Genomic DNA, 20,178 nt, shown 5'->3' with positions numbered 1-20,178 from the left:
ATTTTGTGCTGCGGATCTGCATGAGAACAATCTGCAATGGAAAACATTACATATACAAAGGAGGCCATATGGATAACAAATCTCATCTAAATTTTGAAGGAAATATCTTTGTAAAAAAAATTTCACAGTGAAAAACCTGCAATATGGCGTTGTTGCTTTCGATTTCAGTAGGAAAGAAAAGAAAAAATTGGCCCATAATAAAGTAATGTAAATGTGCAGATTACATGAGCGTTCTCTGCAAAATCCACAACTACAATGGCAAATCCACACTGAAATCCATATCATTTGGTGTGGATTTTTTTTTTTTTTTTTTTAGCAGTTTTCCCTTTTGCTGCAGGCAATTTGGAGTGAATTTACCCTTCGCCCCATTATACCCCCTTCCCCACAAAAAAGGTGCAAATCCACAAATTTAACATTACAATCAATTTACAAAAAAGGTACAGTATAATAAAATACTCACTTTACAGTAAGGCTTAGGTTTTTCAAGCTTCCATTTTCTATGGTAACAACCTCTGGAATAGAAATCCTTGGACCGGCATCTAACCGCACCAGTAAAGGGGGACTCTGAGCACCTGTAATTCAGGAAGTTCTCATAGCTCCAATGGCTTTGTTTGCAGTGATGTGTTCAAAGGGGTTTACCAACCAGTGTGCCTCCAGCTGTTTCAAAACTACAACTCCTAGTATTCCAAGACAGCCATTGGCTGAAGAAACACCAGTTGGGAAACACTGGTCTAGACATACTCTCCTGCCTAATCTGGCACCTGAGGTGGAGACAAAATGACATCCTATGTTGTCTCGGAAGCTTAACAGCACCCAGCAAGTATTGCGCACTTGATCCATTAGTGAGAACAGGACCGATGCACGACAATGGATCGGATGTTAGCCTTGACAGCTATGACGTCCAGTACGTGGTTGCGTCTCTTTACGCCTAATGTCAGATTAGGAGAGACAGTATGTCTGGACGAACCTTTTCATGACTTTAATACTACTTACCGCAGAATACTAATAACTGGAATAGGAAGATGGCGAGTACTGTAGACTTTGGCTTTAGTGTCACTTCCATGGCTGAATGGCTTCTCCTGACCTGTGAAGTAGAAATAAAACATTACGCCAATAAGAGGTCACTTCACAACTCCTCCAGCTACAATTACCATCACCCCTACTACTGTCTGGACTCATTCACACTACACAATTCAGCAAGGAAAAATATACTCCGGTGCTCAGACATCTTATCCAATATCCAAAGGATAGGGGATAAGATGCCTGATCGCGGGAGTCCCGCCGCTGGGGACCCCCGGGATCTTGCACGCGGCACCCCGTGTGTAATCAGTTCCCGGAGCATGTTCGCTCCGGGTCTGATTACCGGCAACCACGCGGCCGGCGGCATGTGACGTCATGCCTCAATGCAAGCCACTTTTTGTGTTCTCATTTTTTCCTCCTTGCCTTTTCATAGCCATAACACTTTAAATTTTCCTTCTACAGACCCATATGAGGCTAGTTAAATGTGGGGCCAATTGTACTTTAATGACATCACTAATTTTAGCACAAAATGTACAGTGTAGCAAAGAAATTTTTGTGTGTAGTAAAATTTAATTTTAAAAAAATGCCATTTTGCAACTTTTGGAGGGCTTGATTTATACGTAGTGCATCTTATGGTTAGGGTGTGTTCATACAGAGGAATGTGTGCAGAAAACTGCAGAAGAATTCTGCTGAAATGTAAAACCTATTATCTTTAATGGGATTCTGTTTTCCCATTAACACAAAAGGAAATTCCACATTCTGCAAAATTTTAAAGATCTTTCTTTTTAATTTGGCAGAATTGAAAAAGATATTTTCGACCTGGAATATCTTCAGGTGGAGAGTGCGCAGTGTGAACATACCATTAGAAGGCGAGAAGGAAAAAACAAAAATTGTCTGTGTCCTCAAGGGATTAAAGGGGTTATCCAGGGAAAAACTTTTTTTTATATATCAACTGGCTCCAGAAAGTTAAACAGATTTGTAAATTACTTCTATTTTTTTTTAATCCTTTCAGTACTTATGAGCTGCTGAAGTTGAGTTGTTCTTTTCTGTCTAAGTGCTCCCTGATGACAAGTGTCTCCGGAACCGCCCAGTTTAGAAGCAAATCCCCATAGCAAACCTCTTCTTCTCTGTGCAGTTCCCGAGACAAGCAGAGATGTCAGCAGAGAGCACTGTTGCCAGACAGAAAACAACAACTCAACTTCAGCAGCTGATAATTATTGAAAGGATTAAAAATTTTTAACAGAACTAATTTACAAATCTGTTTAACTTTCTGGAGCCAGTTGATATAAAAAAAAAAAAAGTTTTTTCCTGGAATACCCCTTTAATCAAGTTACAAGCTAGGGCTGGGGCTGGGTGGTATGATCAAATGTGTGTCTCATGGTATTTTTGTAACTTTTGGCGGTTCCACGGTATAGAACGGTATTTCCTCATCCCCCCCTCCACAAATGTATTATCAGGCCAGCGCTGCCCCCATCGGGGTAAATACATGTCAACCGCAAGCGCTACCCTCCTCGTCCTCCTGTTTGTTGCGGCCGCCGGTGCTGACACTCTATACTGTATCCCTATGCCAGGGGTGCAAAAGGTAAACAAAAACTAACATATGTTCCGACGTCGGCCTTACGCTGGGGATGGGAACATCGGACAGCCGTCAGCCTATCACCGGCCGCAGCAATGTTCCTCCTCGGCCGGTGATAGGTCAACTTATCACCAGCTGAGGCGGAACATCGCTGCGGCCGGTGATAGGCTGACGGCTGTCCGATGTTCCCATCCCCAAGAAGCAGGTGAGGCCTGTACCGGACCAACGGGAGGTGCGTTAAAGTTTATTTTGTTTATTTCTTGCAGCCCAGGCATAGGGATACCGCACAGTATAGAGCAGTGGTCTCCAACCTGTGGACCTCCAGATGTTGCAAAACTACAACTCCCAGCATGCTGAGAGTTGTAGTTTTGCAACATTTGGAGGTCCGCAGGTTGAAGACCATTGGCATAGAGTGTCAGCGGCCGCAACAAACAGGAGGAAGAGGAGGGCAGTGCTTGTGGGTGACATGCGAGTATTTACCCCCGATGGGGGCAGCGCTGCGCTGGGGGGGGATAGAGGAGACTCTTTCCTAGGACTGTATCCACCTTTTCCACCCCACCGGAGCACCTGAAAGCTGAACTAATTTATGCAGGATAAGTCATCAACTGCCGAGCCGAGAAGTTCGTGACAAATCGAATTTACTGTAAGTTCGCTCATCTCTAATTATTTTTTATATAAAAAGGAACAAAGTTATGTCTCTAGCACAATGTTTCCCAAACAGGGTGCCTCCAGCTGTTGCAAAACTACAAGAGCTGGAGGCTCACTGGTTGGTTAACCGTGTTGTAACAGGTGACTATGGGGAAGTATTACCAAAACCTTTGCAGAGGAAAAATTGACCAGTGTCCCATAGCAACCAATCAGATCACTTCTTTCATTTTTCACAGGCCTCTTTAAAAATGAAAGAAGCGATCTGATTGGTTGCTATGGGACACTGGTCAATGATTTCCTCTGCACAGGTTTTGTAAATACCCCCCTATGTTGCCACATCTGCAGGGAAGATAGATTGTGATAGATTGGTGGGGTCTGAATATTGGCCAACAAGCCCCTCAGTCCACACCATTTAATGGCCGATACTGATAACACATGAGAACTTCAGTGTACCTCAGCCCCCTTCCCAGGACACTCACCTGAGTGCACACTCCTCCTCCTCCAGCTCTCCCCTCTCAGCTGGCCGGTCACGAGTTCCTCAGTTGTCAATTATTTGTTCACAAGCCCCGCCCACTTCCTTGTTTACCTAATGGAAAGGACACTAAGCTTTATACATTCTAACGTCAAACGGTCATGTGACATGCTCGAATCATGTGACTCGGGCTCAGGCGTGCTGTGGGCTAGAGATGGTTGAGAGGGAAGTTTTGTACATAGGACTGTATGCTGCAGGGCTTCAGGAAAATGGCCGTCGTTTTGGAGACAACAAGTTACGGATGACTTGTAGTGTGTCAGTGGGGGGCGGTGCTGTCAGTGACAGTCCGGTTACAGATGGAGGGCAACCGTGTGGTCCTGGGCATTGATGTGGGCACTAGCTCAGTGAAGGCCCTGATATTCGAGCCTGCCACCCGGGAGGTGCTGCACAGCCAGTGCCGGGACACAAGGGCGGGGCAGGAGAGTGAGTGTGGAGCCCAGGTGAGGCTGCTGCTGCTGGATTACATGGGGCATGCTGGGACTTTTAGTTCCACAGCAGCAGGCTAGACAGGTTTATGCTAATATTAAAGATGTTATGTAGTGGCAACACTGCAACTCCCAACTCCATCCACAGACCCATATGAGGGCTTCTGTTATTTTGCCAGACCAATTGTACCTTGTAACAAACACCCTGTTTTACCATAATATGAAAGGGGTAAAAAAAAAGGGGTAAAAAAAAGGGGTAAAAAAAAAAATATTTAAAAACTTGGGGCCTAGTGCAGGTCTCAGACTGCCACAGTAATGCAGCGGATCAGCCCCCTGCATTCGCCCTGCATCAGTGGTGTCTGAATGTTGTTTTAGGCATTGACAGTGGCATTTAAACAGTTAAAATAGCTTCATATCGATTTATTATTACCGCCAGAAATCTACCGCCAAGTATATTGAGGACCTGACTCCCCAGTACACACTGTACCTTACGTAACTAGAGGCTTAAAGGGGTTGTCCAGTAAAAACCATGTTATTCCCTATCTACAGCATCAGGGATATGTAGCTAATTGCAGGGGATCAGACAGTAATCTCCTAAATGGGACCCTGCCTCTAAGTAAGGAGCATGACAGCAGGCGCCCCTCATTGAGAGCCGGGGTCCTGTTCAGGAGATTGCGGGGGAAAAGATAGATTTCACTGGACAATCCCTTTAGGAATTCTTACAGATTATCAGCATTGTCTTTGGGAATATTTGTTGATTCATGAGGTCAGACACTGATGTTGGATGAGAGTATCTGGCTGAAATCTCCATTCTTTTTCATCCTATGTTGGATGGGGTTGAGGTCCGGGGCTCTCTGCACTACTGTTCTTTTATACCAGACTTCCCCCTTCATGGGGAGATTTATCAGAACCTCTGCGGAGAATAAGTTGACCAGTTGCCCATAGCAACCAATCAGATTACTGATCAATTTCTCCTCTGCACATGTTTTGATGAATCTCCCCCCATGTCTTTATGGACCTGGCTTTGTGCACTGGGGTGCAGTCTTGCTGGGAGAGATAAGGGCCGGACCCAAACTGTTCTCACAAAGCTAATGGTGACCATTGTCTTACTAAAGCATTAGAGGGAAACACTACAGTAAAGTGATCCCTCAACATACAATAGTTTCAACAAACAATGTTTTTTTCTGGACCATTGTAACTTGAAACCAGACTCAACATACAATGCTACGGACAGTCCAGATCTGTGAGACATATCATAACTCTGGGAACTGACCAATCAGAGTGGTCATTTTACTGGTAAAACCCCTGTATTACTGACCTGCATGCACTGACTGGCTGTCTGGTAGCGCCCCCTACAGTGCAAGGAGGATCTACAGGTTCTGTACTACGCCTTACCTGTGCCAGGGTTAGCTGCTCCTTTGGACACCAAGTAAGGGCGGCTCCATTTGGGAAACTGTGTGTACTGTATAGGACCCTGAAGAAGCTCCTGTCCTCTACATAAACCATTGTTTCCCAACAGGGTGCCTCCAGCTGTTGCAAAACTACAACTCCCAGCATGCCCGGACAGCCAACGGCTGTCCGGGCATGCTGGGAGTTGTAGTTTTGCAACAGCTGGAGGCACCCTGGTTAGGAAACACTGACATAGACAGTGATTTACAGCTCCTAGCAGATCTTTCTTTTATATCTAAGGACTTGTTTTATCTATATTAGTTATCTACTTATTTTTCTTTAAAGGGGTTATCCAGGAAAAAACTTTTTTTTATATATCAACTGGCTCCAGAAAGTTAAACCAATTTGTAAATTACTTCTATACATTTTTTAAAATCCTTTCAGTACTTATGAGCTGCTGAAGTTGAGTTGTTCTTTTCCGTCTAAGTGCTCTCTGATGACACGCGTCTCTGGAACCGCCCAATTTAGAAGCAAATCCCCATAGCAAACCAATTCTACTCTGTGCAGTTCCCGAGACAAGCAGAAATGTCAGCAGAGAGCACTGTTGCCAGACAGAAAAGAACAACTCATCTTCAGCAGCTTATAATTATTGAAAGGATTAAGATTTTTTAATAGAAGTAATTTCCAAATCTTTTTAACTTTCTGGAGCGAGTTGATATAGTTGGTTTTTCCTGGAATACCCCTTTAATCCTCACCTTTTCCTATTTTTTGATGACATTTTTGGTGGCTTCAGAACCAAATAGAGTAATGGTCTCAACATACAATGGTCTCAACATACAATGGTCGTCCTGGAACCAATTAATCTTGTAACTTGAGGGACCACTGTACGTAACTACTCTGAATTGGGGATAAGTGTTCCCCCCCCCGTTCTCCTGCACGGTACCCCGGCAGTCCTTAGGAATGGGGCATGTCGACTCCTTCACAAAGCTGTGGCCGGCATGCCCCTTGTGCTTGGTGATGTAAGGCCTATGCCATGAAGCTCCCAGCGGGCACAGTGTTGGTGCTGATTTTAATGGAGAAATATATCCACAGTCCCAGTGGCCAAACCCCTGTGATCTCCAGCCTAGCACCCTGGAGTTCTGAACATTTATGTTTAGAACGCTGGTTTCGGGCGGCCATGGTTGTGTCTTTACGCCTACCCAATTCAGGTACTTGAGAAGGGGTGTGACGTCACAACCACGGACGCCCGAAACTGCCTTTCTGAACATATATCTTCAGAACGCTGGGATGCTGGGCCAGAGATCGCGAGGGGATCTCAGTGGCCAGACCCCCTGTGATCAGACAATTTATCCCCTATCCTTTGGATAGGGGATAAGATGTTTAGGGGCGGAGTACCCCTTTAAGTTCCAAGAAAGATGTGAGAAGCCTGGGAATACGATGACATGATCCTGACATTGAGCTTACTTTTTGCTGTGTCGCAGTGTTCAGACAAAGGGTATGCTCACACACAGTTTTTTTTAAACCTTACTTTCAGTAATTTTTATGCTAACTCACAGTTTTGTGAACATAGCCAATCAGGACCTTTGCCCAGAACTAAAAGAAAGTAATCACTGAGAAAAAAAAAAAACTATTGATCAGCCAATAGGTACTGTAATTAATTCACCATAAAACATAACGCTGTGCTGCCTCCACCTGTCAATGTTTGCCAGTACTAAAATAAAACACTTGAACCTGACTACCTGGATCAGATGTGACGCTTACTGTATACTGCCATTAAAGGGGTATTCCAGCTTATAAAAACGAATCCCTTATGTACAGGATAGTCGGATTGCGGAGGGCCCGACTGATGGGACCCTCATAATCTTCAGAATGAGGCTCGTCTCCCTGCTGAGTTCTCTGGCCCCCACCTTCCGAGACAAACTTGTCTAGCAGTGGCTGACCGCTCAGCCAGGGTGGGACACCGCTACAGCTGGCGATTGACTGAGCGCCCGTCACTGCTGAGACCAGTTAGTCTTGGAAGGTGGGGGCTGAAGTGTTCAGCGGAAAGAGCCAGGCTTCCTTCTGGACATCATCGAGGTCCCAGTGGTCGGACCCCTTGCGATCAGACAATTCATATCCTTCAGTTAGGGGATATGTTTTTACAAGCTGGAATACACCTGTACAGGAAAACTATGGCAAAAATTAAGTAACTGATCGCAGGGACCCGACTACTGGTAGATGACACGCGCTTCTCAGTGAGAGAGCCGGGGTCCCGGAGCTACTTATACCGTGGACAGGGGATAAGTTAAAGGGGTTCTCCACCATAAGGTGATTTTAGTACGTACCTGGCAGACAATAATGGACATGCTTAGGAAGGATCTGCGCTTGTCTTGGGGCTAAATGGCTATGTTGTGAGATTACCATAACACTGTGGCTAGCTTTTTGGGAACTGGTATTTCCTTTTTGAGTTTTTCTTCTTTTGACTACAAATCCCATAATTCCATTTTCCTCCCTCCCACACATCAGCCACCCCACCCATTGAAACATAAATGAGCTGCATCCATTCAAAAGACCTGTGGTTTTCAATCAGGGGGCCTACAGCTGTTGTATTAGTTACAGATTGATCTCTCTCTCCCACCAAGCGATCCCTCCACCCATTGAAGCAGACAGGCTCCCTGTCATCAGCTTACTAGTGAGTCAGGTCTCGGCCGCATTGCAACCTGGGAAAAATCTGAGACAACGGTCATTTTGTATTCTGATAAAAATAAATATTGGGGTAAAATTCATATAAGAATTGTGCGAAAACCATCACACACAGGTACAGACACTATATTATGAACTACACTAACTTTACAGCCCCTGTAGCATAGTCAAATAAAAAAAAAATATTCTGGCATACCCCTTTAACTTTCTCTGGAGTACTTCTTTAAGTCTCCCCTTCCATTTCTAGTCCTTAGCAATGCTCCCCTCTCTTTTCTGATCCCCAGCATAGACCCCCTCCCCGATCTTGCTCCAAGTTAACAGCACGGACCTCCTCATCTAATTCTTAGTCTCTAGCATGGCGCTCCTCCTATTCCTGGTCTCCAGCAGGATTAGCCTCCATAGACCATAATGGGAGTGGTTGAGGGGTTGAGTTTGTCTTCTCAGGAGGTTTCACTGTCCACATTTTACTTACAACAGTTCCACGCACGTTCATGACCCAACAACATCCTTGTCTTATAAAAGGGCATGTGCAAAATTTCACCAAGCCAGTATCAGCACGGTGGTGGGGGCGTCATCCTGTCCTGAAGCTCCCATTGATTTAAGTGGAACGGTGGGAAAAGTTTGTGCAGTTCATCTTGTACTATTGAAATTAATAGAAAATATTTTTAATTTATAGATTTTTTTTAGGTAAAAAAAAAAACATGGTTTATTCCCATGTGAACGTGCCTTTAGGGAAAATGTTCTGTAAAACTTAAAATGTGGAGTTTATTTTTTCTCATTCTTGCTTTTAGGGAAAAGAACAAGATGTTTGTCAGATCATCAAGGCCCTGAATGACTGCTTGACTGCTCTGCCCAGAGAAAGTCTGCAGAAAGTGTCACGAATTGGAGTGTCTGGACAGATGCATGGAGTCCTATTCTGGAAAACCAACCAAGGTGTAATGTTTAAAAGATATAGATATGTTTATTTGCCTAAAGCAGTGTTTCCCAACCAGTGTGCCTCCAGCTGTTGCAAAACTACAACTCTCAGCATCCTTTGGCTGTCCGGGCATGATAGGTGTTTTAGTTTTAAAACAGATGGAGGCAAAACTTTGGCTGTCCGGACATGTTAGGAGTTCTAGTTGTGCAACAGCTGGAGGCACACTGGTTGGGAAACACTAACCTTACGCACAAACCAAAATGATCTCTAATGGTTTAGCAAGTTACCGTCCACTTAGGCTGGGTCCACATCACAATTTGAGTGTCTGCTGCACAGATACGATGTCGGAAGCTCAAATCACCTTAAATCGTATCTGTGCAGGGACAGGTACAGTGAGGATCAAAAGTTTGGGCACCCCAGGTAAAAATTTGTATTAATGTGCATAAAGAAGCCAAGGAAAAATGGAAAAATCTCCAAAAGGCATCAAATTACAGATTAGACATTCTTATAATTTGTCAACAAAAGTTAGATTTTATTTCCATCATTTACACTTAACTCCAATAACAGAAAACAAAAAAATGGCGTGTGCAAATGTTTGGGCACCCTGCAGGGTTGATATCTTGTACTGACCCCTTTGGCAAGTATCACAGCTTGTAAATGCTTTTTGTAGCCAGCCAAGAGTCTTTCAATTCTTGTTTGAGGTATCTTTGCCCATTCTTCCTTACAAAAGTCTTTCAGTTCTTTGAGATTTCTGGGCTGTCTGTCACGCACTGCTCTTTTAAGGTCTATTCATAGATTTTCAATTGTGTTGAGGTCAGGAGATTGTGAAGGCCATGGCAAAACCTTCAGTTTACGCCTCTTGATGTAATCCCCCGTGGATTTCGAGGTGGGTTTAGGATCATTATCCATTTGTAGAAGCCATCCTCTCTTTAACTTCAGCTTTTTCACAGATGGCATCAAGTTAGCATCCAAAAGTTCCCTGTGTCACTGGCTGCACTACAACCCCAAAGCATGATTGATCCATCCCCATGCTTAACAGTTGGACAGAGGTTCTTTTCATTAAATTCTGTTCCCCTTCTTCTCCAAACGTACCTTTGCTCATTCCGGCCAAAAAGTTAAATTTTAACCTCATCAGTCCACAGAACTTGTTTCCAAAATTAATCAGGCTTGTCTATATGTTCATTTGCAAAGTTCAAACACAGATTTTTGTGGTGAGGACGTAGAAGAGGTTTTCTTCTGATGACTCTTCCCTGAAGACCATATTGGTACAAGTATCTCTTTATAGTGGAATAGTGTATCACAACTCCAGTGTCTGCCAGATCTTTCTGGAGGGATTGTGCAGTCAAAAATGGGTTTTGAACTGTTTTTCTCACAATCCTACGAGCTGTTCTGTCTGATATTTTTCTTGGTCGTCCAGATCTTGCTTTAAATTCCACTGTTCCTGATGACTGCCATTTCTTAATTACATTCCGAACAGAGGATATTGACATCTGAAAAAGTTTTGCTATCTTCTTATAGCCTTCTCCAGCTTTGTTAACGTCTACTATTTTCAGTTTCAGATTTCTAGACAACTGCTTAGAAGAACCCAGGGTTCTGATTGTTGGGGCAAGGTCAGATGAGTCTGGGCATTTAAAACCTTCAAGATTGACATCATCAGGTCTTCCCAGATGATGATTGAGAACAATCCATGACACTGGCAGGTCTCAGCTTTGCAAAGAGGGCAATGCATGCTATACATTCTGCAGGGTGCCCAAACTTTTGTAGACGCCATTTTTTTTGTTTTCTCTTATTTTGAAAGTGTAAATGATGGAAATAAAATCTAACTTTTGTTGACATATTATAAGAATGTCTAATCTGTAATTTGATGCCTTTTGGAGATTTTTCCATCTTTCCTTGGCTTCTTTATGCACATTAATACAAATTTTTACCTGGGGTGCCCAAACTTTTGATCCCCACTGTACTGACAGATACAGAGCCATTAACTATTATGGGGCTGCGGACTCGATCAGGCCCATATTAGTTAATGGCTCCGTATCTGTCAGTACCTGTCCCTGTACAGATACGATTTCCGGCGATTTGAGCTTCCGAAATCGTATCTGTGCAGCGGACACTCAAATCGTGATGTGAACCCAGCCTTACTCTTGGCTCTACAATAACTGTCAGCAAGATTTTTCCTGTTAATGTTTTTACCCACACAAGCTCTATTACATATTCTTCCACAAGAGTGCGCTCTCCTACCTCTATTCATGTACGCCATCAGAATCCGGCACTACAGATGAGCTATAGCTGTACATGTTGTTGCCTTTTACACGTATATACATATTTATATTTATTGTTTGACTTTTATACAATAACATCTTTACTCCGATAGAGAAGTAGCACTGACCATACACTTGTGATGCAGTAGCTAGCGGTTGCGCACTTGACTGCACCATAAAGACTGTAGCTATGAAGGATGGAAAAAGAGGAATACTAAGCAAATTGCGCACATTAAAGTACTAGCCACGATGCCCATAATAAAGTACAGTAAATCCATAAATTAGTTCCTAATACATGTGTTTGCCTGACAAAATCAGAGCTCACAGCTATCTTTTATACTAACAGTCATTCTGCCCCCACCCACCATCCTACAGGCCAATGTATTGTTTGACATATTCACCTGTATCCACTAATGGAAGTATATATATATATATGTGATTAGGCTCTTTCCAAGTTTTTGTGGTGTTCAGTAGTGGTATGCATCAGGGGACACCCCAGCGGACACCTCCCCCATATAGCTATGACGGAGCCATCTTAAAAACTTGTATACTACGCTCTATGGAATAGAGACCTGAGCAGAAAGACATAGGGGGATATTTATCAAAACCTGTCCAGAGGAATGGTTGCCCATAGCAACCAATTAGCTTAGTTCTTTTTTAACATGGCCTCTGCAAGATGAAAGAAAAGATCTGATTGGTTGCTATGGGAAACTTGCTTTGCACAGGTTTTGATAAATCTCCCCCATAAACCCTGATGGAAACCACACAAACTGAGGCATCTGTCAGGTAATTGGGGTCTATAAATAGGTTTGCCATATTAGGGTTCCCAAAACATATGGCAAACGGACATAAAAGCATGTGTCTGACAGGCTGTTCACCCTCATTAAATCCAATATACTGGGTGATAGTACGGGTGAACAGGAGTAAAACAAGTCATCACTTACAGAAATTGGTGCAGGCGTGGTGTAGAAGTTATGACATCCCCCCCCCCCTGTTGCTGTATTGCTAAAGCTCCTCTGTACGCATTTTGCGGCATAGAGAGGAGGCAGGGAAGCTTGGCAAGCTAGTTCCCTGCCTCTATTGGGCTTTAGCATTACAGCAACGGAGGCCATAACTACTAAACGCTTTCTGCGGAAGTCCTCCCTGCAAATTTTCTGGGAGGATATTCTGCTGTGTGAACATAGCCTAAGGGTGCATCCACACCATGTTGGTAGCCTCCAGCATCCATATTTTAGAGCCAGCTGCGGCATATCATTGACCATATCCGGCTTTTTTTCCCTGTACTTTCAGTCCAGGCCAAGAGCGGTTTTCAGTTATTTGACTGAATGGCTGTGGACACCTATAGTTATTTTCTGCTGCACCAATGAAACCCCAAAATATAGACAGGTAGGAGCGGTGAAGAGGAGGCCCCAAGCGGACAGCACTATAGGAGGTTGTTTTTAATACATTAAACATATTTTTCTTTATTTTACAAGGATGTCATTGGATTAACAGTGCAAATCTCAGGGTCTTTGAGCCCAGAGAAGTCAGTCAGCTTGTCACCTGGGAAGATGGACGGTGCACTACAGACTTCTTGTCCTCTTTACCCCAGCCACAGTCCCATCTGAATTTGGCCTCAGGCTTTGGCTGCACAACTATATTCTGGTATCTAAAGAACAGGTAAAATATACTATTTAGTTAAAGTTTTTGTTAAAACATAACTTTCTATAATCTACAACAATTATTAAAGGGGTTATCCCGGATTAGAAAAACACTTCTCATTCCTTCCAGGCACAGCACCACACCTGTCCTCAGGTTGTGTGCGGTATTGCAGCTCAGTTCCATTGAAGTGAATGGAGCCAAGTTGTTATATCAAACACATCCTGAGGACACGTGTGGTGCTGTTTTTGGAAGAAAGTAGCTATCCATTAAATTACTTCTCTGATGGGTGGGAAAAAGCAATTCTGCAAAGCTTTTTTCAAGGATGTTTTACAGCGTTAATTATGTGATTTCTACAACATGTTAATTCTGTTGCTCAGGTCATTTCAATCGAAGTTATACCATTCAATTGTGTTTTGTTTGTTTTTACCCAATAGAAACACTTTTTATGGGAAAAACAGTTGTTGTTTTTTTTTTTATTTTTTATTATACTGTACACCTTTCGGAAATTAAGGTCAAAGGATTTTACTGCTCGGAGAAGAGGTGAGAAGCCACAGGGGACCGGAGCAAAGATGACGTGTAAAAAAAAAAAATGTTGCAAATCAACTGGTGCCAGAAAGTTATACAGATTTGGAAATTACTTCTATTAAAAAAAATCTTAATCCTTCCAGTACTTATCAGCTGCTGTATGCTACATAGAAAGATGTATAGTTCTTTCCAGTCTGACCACAGTGCTCTCAGCTGACACCACGGTCCATGTCAGGAACTGTCCAGATCAGCATAGGTTTGCTATGGGGATTTCCTCCTGCTCTGGACAGTTCCTGACACGGACAGAGGTGGCAGCACTGTGGTCAGACTACACAACTCCTATGCGCCAGAAATGCATCTGTGTTCCGGTAATGCTATGCATTATCTTCTTTAATGCATGTATATTTTAAATAAAGCGAAACATTTTAAAGAGATACTTCGGTGGAAAAAAATTTTTTTAATCAACTACTGCCAGAAAGTTAAACAGATTTCTAAATTACTTCTATTAAAAAATCTTTACCCTTCCAGTACTTTTTAGCAGCTGCATGCTACAGAGGAACTTCTTCTTTTCTCTTTGAATTTCTTTTTTGTCTTTTCCACAGTGCTCTCTGCTGACACCTGTTGCCTGTATCAGGAACTGTCCAGAGCAGGAGAAAATCCCCATTGCAAACCTACACTGCTCTGGACAGTTCCTGACATGGACAAAGGTGTCAGCAGAGAGCATTGTGGACAAGACAAAAAAGAAATGCAAAAAGAAAAGAATTTCCTCTGTAGCATACAGCTGCTAAAAAGTACTGGAAGGGTAAAGATTTTTTAATAGAAGTAATTTACAAATCTGTTCAACTTTCTGGCACCAGTTCATAAAAAAAAAATAATTTCCACCAGAGTACCCCTTTAATTTCATCTGCCGGATCCAACTGTTCTTTTTTGTGGACTATAGTGGGAGATTACCCATAGCAACCAATCAGCTTGCCTCTTTCATTTTTAACAAGGCCTCTGCAAAATGAAAGAAGCGATCTGATTGGTTGCTATTGGCAACTGTGAAATCTCCCCCATATATGTCTGTTGTGGCAGGACTTATAAATACTGACAGAACTATGTATCACCAGGGTAGTCAGTCAAGTAGCCGTCATAGTTTGATCTTGTATCTGTACATCACACTGTGCCTAAAGGCAAATCACAGAAGCGAACAAGGCTGTAGTGTTGTCACATGCGTTTTAAAAGGAGTACTCCAGCGCAAATTAACTTATCCCCTATCCAAAGGATAGGGGATAAGTTATAGATCGCGGGGGTCCGAGTGCTGGGGCCCCCCGGGATCTCCTGTACAGGGCCGCAGCAGTCTGCCGGAAGTGAAGTTTCGTCCCCAGCAGAAAGCCGCAGCAGACACGCCCCCTCCATGTATCTCTATGGGGTACATAGAGGGGGTTTGTCGGCCGCAGCGTCATGCGGGGACAGAACGCCCCCTTTCCAGCATACTGTCCGTCCAGGAGATCCCGGGGCGCCCCAGCACTCGGACCCCCCGCGATCTATAACTTATCCCCTATCCTTCGGATAGGGGATAAGTTATATTGTACTACAGATGTCCTTTAATCATAGTGACCCTATACACCAGTGGTCTTAAAACTGTGGACCTTCAGATGTTGCAAAACTACAATTCCCAGCATGCCCGGACAGCCGTTGGCTGTCCGGGCATGCTGGGAGTTGTAGTTTTGCATAATCTGGAGGTACAAAGTTTGGAAACCACTGCTATACAGTATAGAGAAATGTGACCTATTCAAAACTGGTTGAGAGCAAAGCAAGTGCACCTACACCGATCAGTGTTTTATGACATGTATGACATTATATGTTTTGCCCAGGCCGGAATTCCTTCAGCAATATGATGCGGCTGGAACAATCCAGGACTATGTTGTCTCAATGGTGTGCGGACTGCAGAAACCTCTGATGTCTGTGCAGAATGCTGCTAGCTGGGGATATTTTAATACCAGAACCAAAACCTGGAACATGGATATGTAAGTTGTGGTGTGACATCATTCATTTGAGCCTAGGCTGTTTTCACACTATAAAGTTCTTCCGTTTTAAAGAGCAGTTATAATGTTCCTTTATGAAAACCCTTAAAAATGGCCGTTACAAAATCCCATTAAAGTCTATGGGATTTTTATATTACCCTTTTTAACCCGTCATAGCCCGTTATTAATAACGGATGTTGTTTGTGACGGGAGAAAAAAACGGTACATGCACTATTTTTCTCCTGTCACAAAATAACGTCCGTTATTAACCCCTTAAGGACCGGGGGGGGTTTTCCGTTTTTTGCATTTTCGTTTTTTGCTCCTTGCCTTTAAAAAATCGTAACTCTTTCAATTTTGCACCTAAAAATCCATTTGATGGCTTATTTTTTGCGCCACCAATTCTACTTTGTAATGACGTCAGTCATTTTGCCCAAAAATCTACGGTGAAACGGGAAAAAAAAATCATTGTGCGACAAAATTGAAAAAAAAACGCCGTTTTGTAACTTTTGGGGGCTTCCGTTTCTACATAGTAAATTTTTCGGTAAAAATGACACCTTCTCTTTATTCTCTAGGTCCATCCGATTAAAATGATACCCTACTTATATAGGTTTGATTTTGTCGGACTTCTGGAAAAAATCATAACTACATGCAGGAAAATGAATACGTTTAAAATTGTCATCTTCTGACCCCTATAACTTTTTTATTTTTCCGTGTATGGGGCGGTATGAGGGCTCATTTTTTGCGCCGTGATCTGATGTTTTTAACGGTAACAGTTTTGCATTGATAGGACTTAAATGATATAAAAAGTGACCAAAAATGCACTATTTTGGACTTTGGAATTTTTTTGCGCGCACGCCATTGACCGAGCGGTTTAATTAATGATATATTTTTATAAGTCGGACATTTCCGCACGCGGTGATACCATATATGTTTATTTTTATTTACACTGTGTTTTTTTTTTTTATTGGAAAAGGGGGGTGATTCAAACTTTTAATAGGGGAGGGGTTAAATGATATTCATTCACTTTTTTTTGCAGTGTTATAGCTCCCATAGGGACCTATAACACTGCACACACTGATCTTTATCATTCATCACTGGTTTCTCATAAGAAACCAGTGATCAACGATTCTGCCGCATGACTGCTCATGCCTGGATCTCAGGCACTGAGCAGTCATTCGGCGATCGGACAGCGAGGAGGCAGGTAGGGGCCCTCCCGCTGTCCTGTCAGCTGTTCGGGATGCCGCGATTAGCCGCGGCTATCCCGAACAGCCCAACTGAGCTAGCCAGCAACTTTCACTTTTAGCCTCGCGACTAAAGGGTTAATAGCGCGCGGCGCCGCGATCACTATGACGCCGAGCCCGCCGTGATATGACGCAGGGTTACTGTGTAACCCCGCGTTATATCAGGAGAGCAGGACCAAGGACGTACCGGTACGTCCTTGGTCCTTAAGGGGTTAATAACGGGCTATGATGGGTTAAAAAGGATAATGTAAAAATACCATAGACTTTAATGGGATTTTGTAATGGCCGTATGGGATTTAAAGGGGTACTCCGGTGGAAAACTTTTTTTTTTTTTTTTATCAACTGGTGCCAGAAAGTTAAACAGATTTGTAAATTACTTCTATTAAAAAAATCTTAATCCTTCCAGTACTTAGATTCTGAATACTACAGAGGAAATTATTTTCTTTTTGGAACACAGTTCTCTCTGCTGACATCATGACCACAGTGCTCTCTGCTGACATCTCTGTCCATTTTAGGAACTGTCCAGAGTAGGAGAATATCCCCATAGAAAACATATGCTGTAAGCAGAGAGCACTGTGTTCATGATGTCAGCAGAGAGCACTGTGTTCCAAAAAGAAAATAATTTCCTCTGTAGTATTCAGCAGCTAATAAGTACTGGAAGGATTAAGATTTTTTAATAGAAGTAATTTACAAATCTATTTATCTTTCTGGCGCCAGTTGATTTAAAAAAAAAGTTTTCCACCAGAGTACCCCTTTAACAACGTTAAACATCTGATTTTAAGGGTTTTCATAACAGAACATTATAACGGCTCTTTAAAACTGAAGAACTTTATAGTGTGAAAACAGCCATATTGGGTTCTTTATTTATTTCATTATCCACTGCACATCCACTTTTTACACTGGGAGATAAGATATCAATAAATGATGATTTTTTTAAGCCTGCATAAAAGTTGGGATCACGTTGGCTGACTACTAGGCCATTTAAACAAGGTAAGGTTGGCCTATTACGCCAATTAATTGCACCATGTAATAAGACCTTTAAAGGGGTATTCCGGTTTCAGAAAATTGTATTTAATTAAGACATTCACTCCAAAGTATATAGCTTACTAATATAAATTGTACTGGTTTCAGCATACTTTTGCCCTTGACAGGAAGTTGTGAAGTCATTTAGTTGTCAAAGTGATGTTGTCTTTGCTGCCTGACTCCTTCCTCTCTCTCTCGGGACAACGCATTATCCTCTCCTGTCTCAGGAAGTGTGGCTGGATGTTGTCTCTAAGCTTCAGCCCCACCCCCTGAGTGATGTCATGACCACTGAGCAGCCCCTACAGCAGTGGTTGTCAACCTTTTTCGCAAAAGTATGTCCGCGGGTACCCCTCGCGCGGAACTTACGCACGAGGGGTACCCACGGACAAAATAAGTCATAAAAGTACTTAATTTCATTATGACGTTGTGCTTACCTTTCTAATGCGATACTTAATCCCCTTGTGCCATTATTCCCCCCTCCCTCTGATCCCCTTTTGCCATAATTGGATAATGGTAAAAGGGGATCAGAGGGTGGGGGGAATAATGGCACAAGGGGATTAAGAGGAAGTGGGGGGGGATAATGATTACCCCCCTCCATATTAATCCCATTGTGCCATTATTCCCCCCTCCCTCTGGTCCCCTTTTGCCATTATTTCCCCCCTCCGATCCCCCTGGGCCAATATATGAGATACATACAATAACACCCTGGAGTCGGAGGGCCGCACTGAAGGGTGACGTCCTTCTGCGCTGTGCCGGCACCTCCGCGCAACGTCATGGATGTCACACATCAGGCCCGGCAGCCACTGCAGCTCTTGTAAAGTGGCCGCAGCTCTGGCCGCCGTACAATATAGTGAGCTGCCGCGGCGACTGCCGTGTCCAGTTCCCGCTCTGCGCTGACAAATACTGGTCAATGCATGTACGCGTACCCCTGGTTGAGAACCCCTGTCCTACAGCCTATGGTATCATCTTTCTGTCGTGTGCAGATATACATATATATATCTTTATTAGGAAATTTAGGGAGAATGAAACGTGTTTACACATGATGCCACAGACAGAGGAGGAGACAGGGAATGTATATATCAGGTGCTGCAACCTCAATGTGAGATAGTCTGCTGTGAAATGAAATGTTCTGCAACAGCTTTGGGTGTGGAACTGTTGCTGTGGGAGAGGAGCAGGCGGGGTGAGAGTACCGTAAAGAAAAGCTGAGGGTAAACAATGCTTTCTAGAAATTGTACTACTGAGCAACTACTCAACCAGTAAGTACAGCACTAAGACCCCTAAAACAAATAGATTTTGGTGGTTTCAGAACAGGGGCAGACAGGTATGCAATGCTATGTGCTTCTGCAGTATTTTTATTTTTTACCTAATATCGGAGTACCCCTTTATGACTATGTTTACACTGTCTTATGACATACTTTTGTGGTGGAAAAACTCCTGATCTAGATGTCAAAGATATCAATATGGCTCCATTCACCTGATAGATTAGTGTTGACATTTGTCACTCTATGCTTATGCAGTGCTATATGTTTCAGCCTTCTATTAAACATACAGATCAGGAAACTCTCCTGACCTACACCCCTGCAGGAAGGCTTAAATGTCACTTGAACAGTGCTGTAATGCCGAACTTTCCTTTCAGAACACTTCCTGATTATATTGTAACCACGCAGTTTGGGATAATGCAGGAGATTGTTTTTGCTACTGACATAAAACTGCATGAAACAGCTGAGGACTCTAGGACAAGATTATATTAAAGGGGTACTCTGCTTCTCAGCATTTGGAACAAACTGGTGCTGGTGCCAGGAGCTTATGACGTCATGGCCCCACCCCCTCATGATGTCACGCTGTCACGCCCCCTCCAATAGACTTGCATTGAGGGGGCGGGGTGTGACATCATGAGGGGGTGGGGCTATGATGTCACAAGCTCGCGGCTCCAGCGTTCGGAAGAGTTTATTCCAAATGCTGAGCAGCGAAGTACCCCTTTAAACCATAAAATAATTACGATGGTTATTATATACATCTAGGGATGTCCCGATACCGATACTAGTATCAGTATCGGGGCCGATACTCTACATTTGCATGGTATCGGGAACTCGTTTAATGCCCCCAATACCATGTTTGATACCTGCTGCTGTGCGGCCCCGCTCCGCTGTCCCGTTCTCCCGATGTTCATGGCGTCTTATGGAGGAGCATGTGACATACACATCACTCCTCCTCCTCCCCTGCGCCCAGCGTAACGCTACGGAGGAAGCAGAGTGACGTGTATGTCACATGCTCCTCTATAGGACGACTTGATGCG

The 20,178-nt window shown here is 43.3% G+C and overlaps 2 protein-coding genes across 2 annotated transcripts in view; one reads left to right on the top strand and one right to left on the bottom strand.

Annotated features, from left to right (window-relative positions):
- The window catches only part of CTNS (cystinosin, lysosomal cystine transporter), a 41,380-nt gene extending 37,516 nt beyond the window's left edge, over positions 1 to 3,864 (bottom strand). The window contains exons 1-3 of the mRNA XM_056559188.1: positions 3,724 to 3,864; positions 994 to 1,084; positions 461 to 572 (exon numbers count right to left, since the gene is read on the bottom strand). Of these exons, the coding sequence (XP_056415163.1) occupies positions 461 to 572; positions 994 to 1,063 (182 nt within the window). The 5' untranslated portion in view covers positions 1,064 to 1,084; positions 3,724 to 3,864. The remainder of the gene's footprint in view (positions 1 to 460; positions 573 to 993; positions 1,085 to 3,723) is intronic.
- A 41-nt stretch (positions 3,865 to 3,905) lies between these two features.
- SHPK (sedoheptulokinase) overlaps positions 3,906 to 20,178 on the top strand; it is a 36,707-nt gene continuing 20,434 nt past the window's right edge. Inside the window, exons 1-4 of the mRNA XM_056559185.1 lie at positions 3,906 to 4,216; positions 9,064 to 9,205; positions 12,922 to 13,105; positions 15,469 to 15,621. Coding sequence (XP_056415160.1) covers positions 4,073 to 4,216; positions 9,064 to 9,205; positions 12,922 to 13,105; positions 15,469 to 15,621 — 623 coding nt within the window. The 5' untranslated portion in view covers positions 3,906 to 4,072. The remainder of the gene's footprint in view (positions 4,217 to 9,063; positions 9,206 to 12,921; positions 13,106 to 15,468; positions 15,622 to 20,178) is intronic.

Source organism: Hyla sarda, chromosome 2 (genome assembly GCF_029499605.1).
Source record: "Hyla sarda isolate aHylSar1 chromosome 2, aHylSar1.hap1, whole genome shotgun sequence".
Lineage (NCBI taxonomy): Eukaryota > Metazoa > Chordata > Amphibia > Anura > Hylidae > Hyla > Hyla sarda.
Note: the sequence above shows the minus strand (reverse complement) of the source record. Positions and strands in the feature narration are given on the sequence as shown.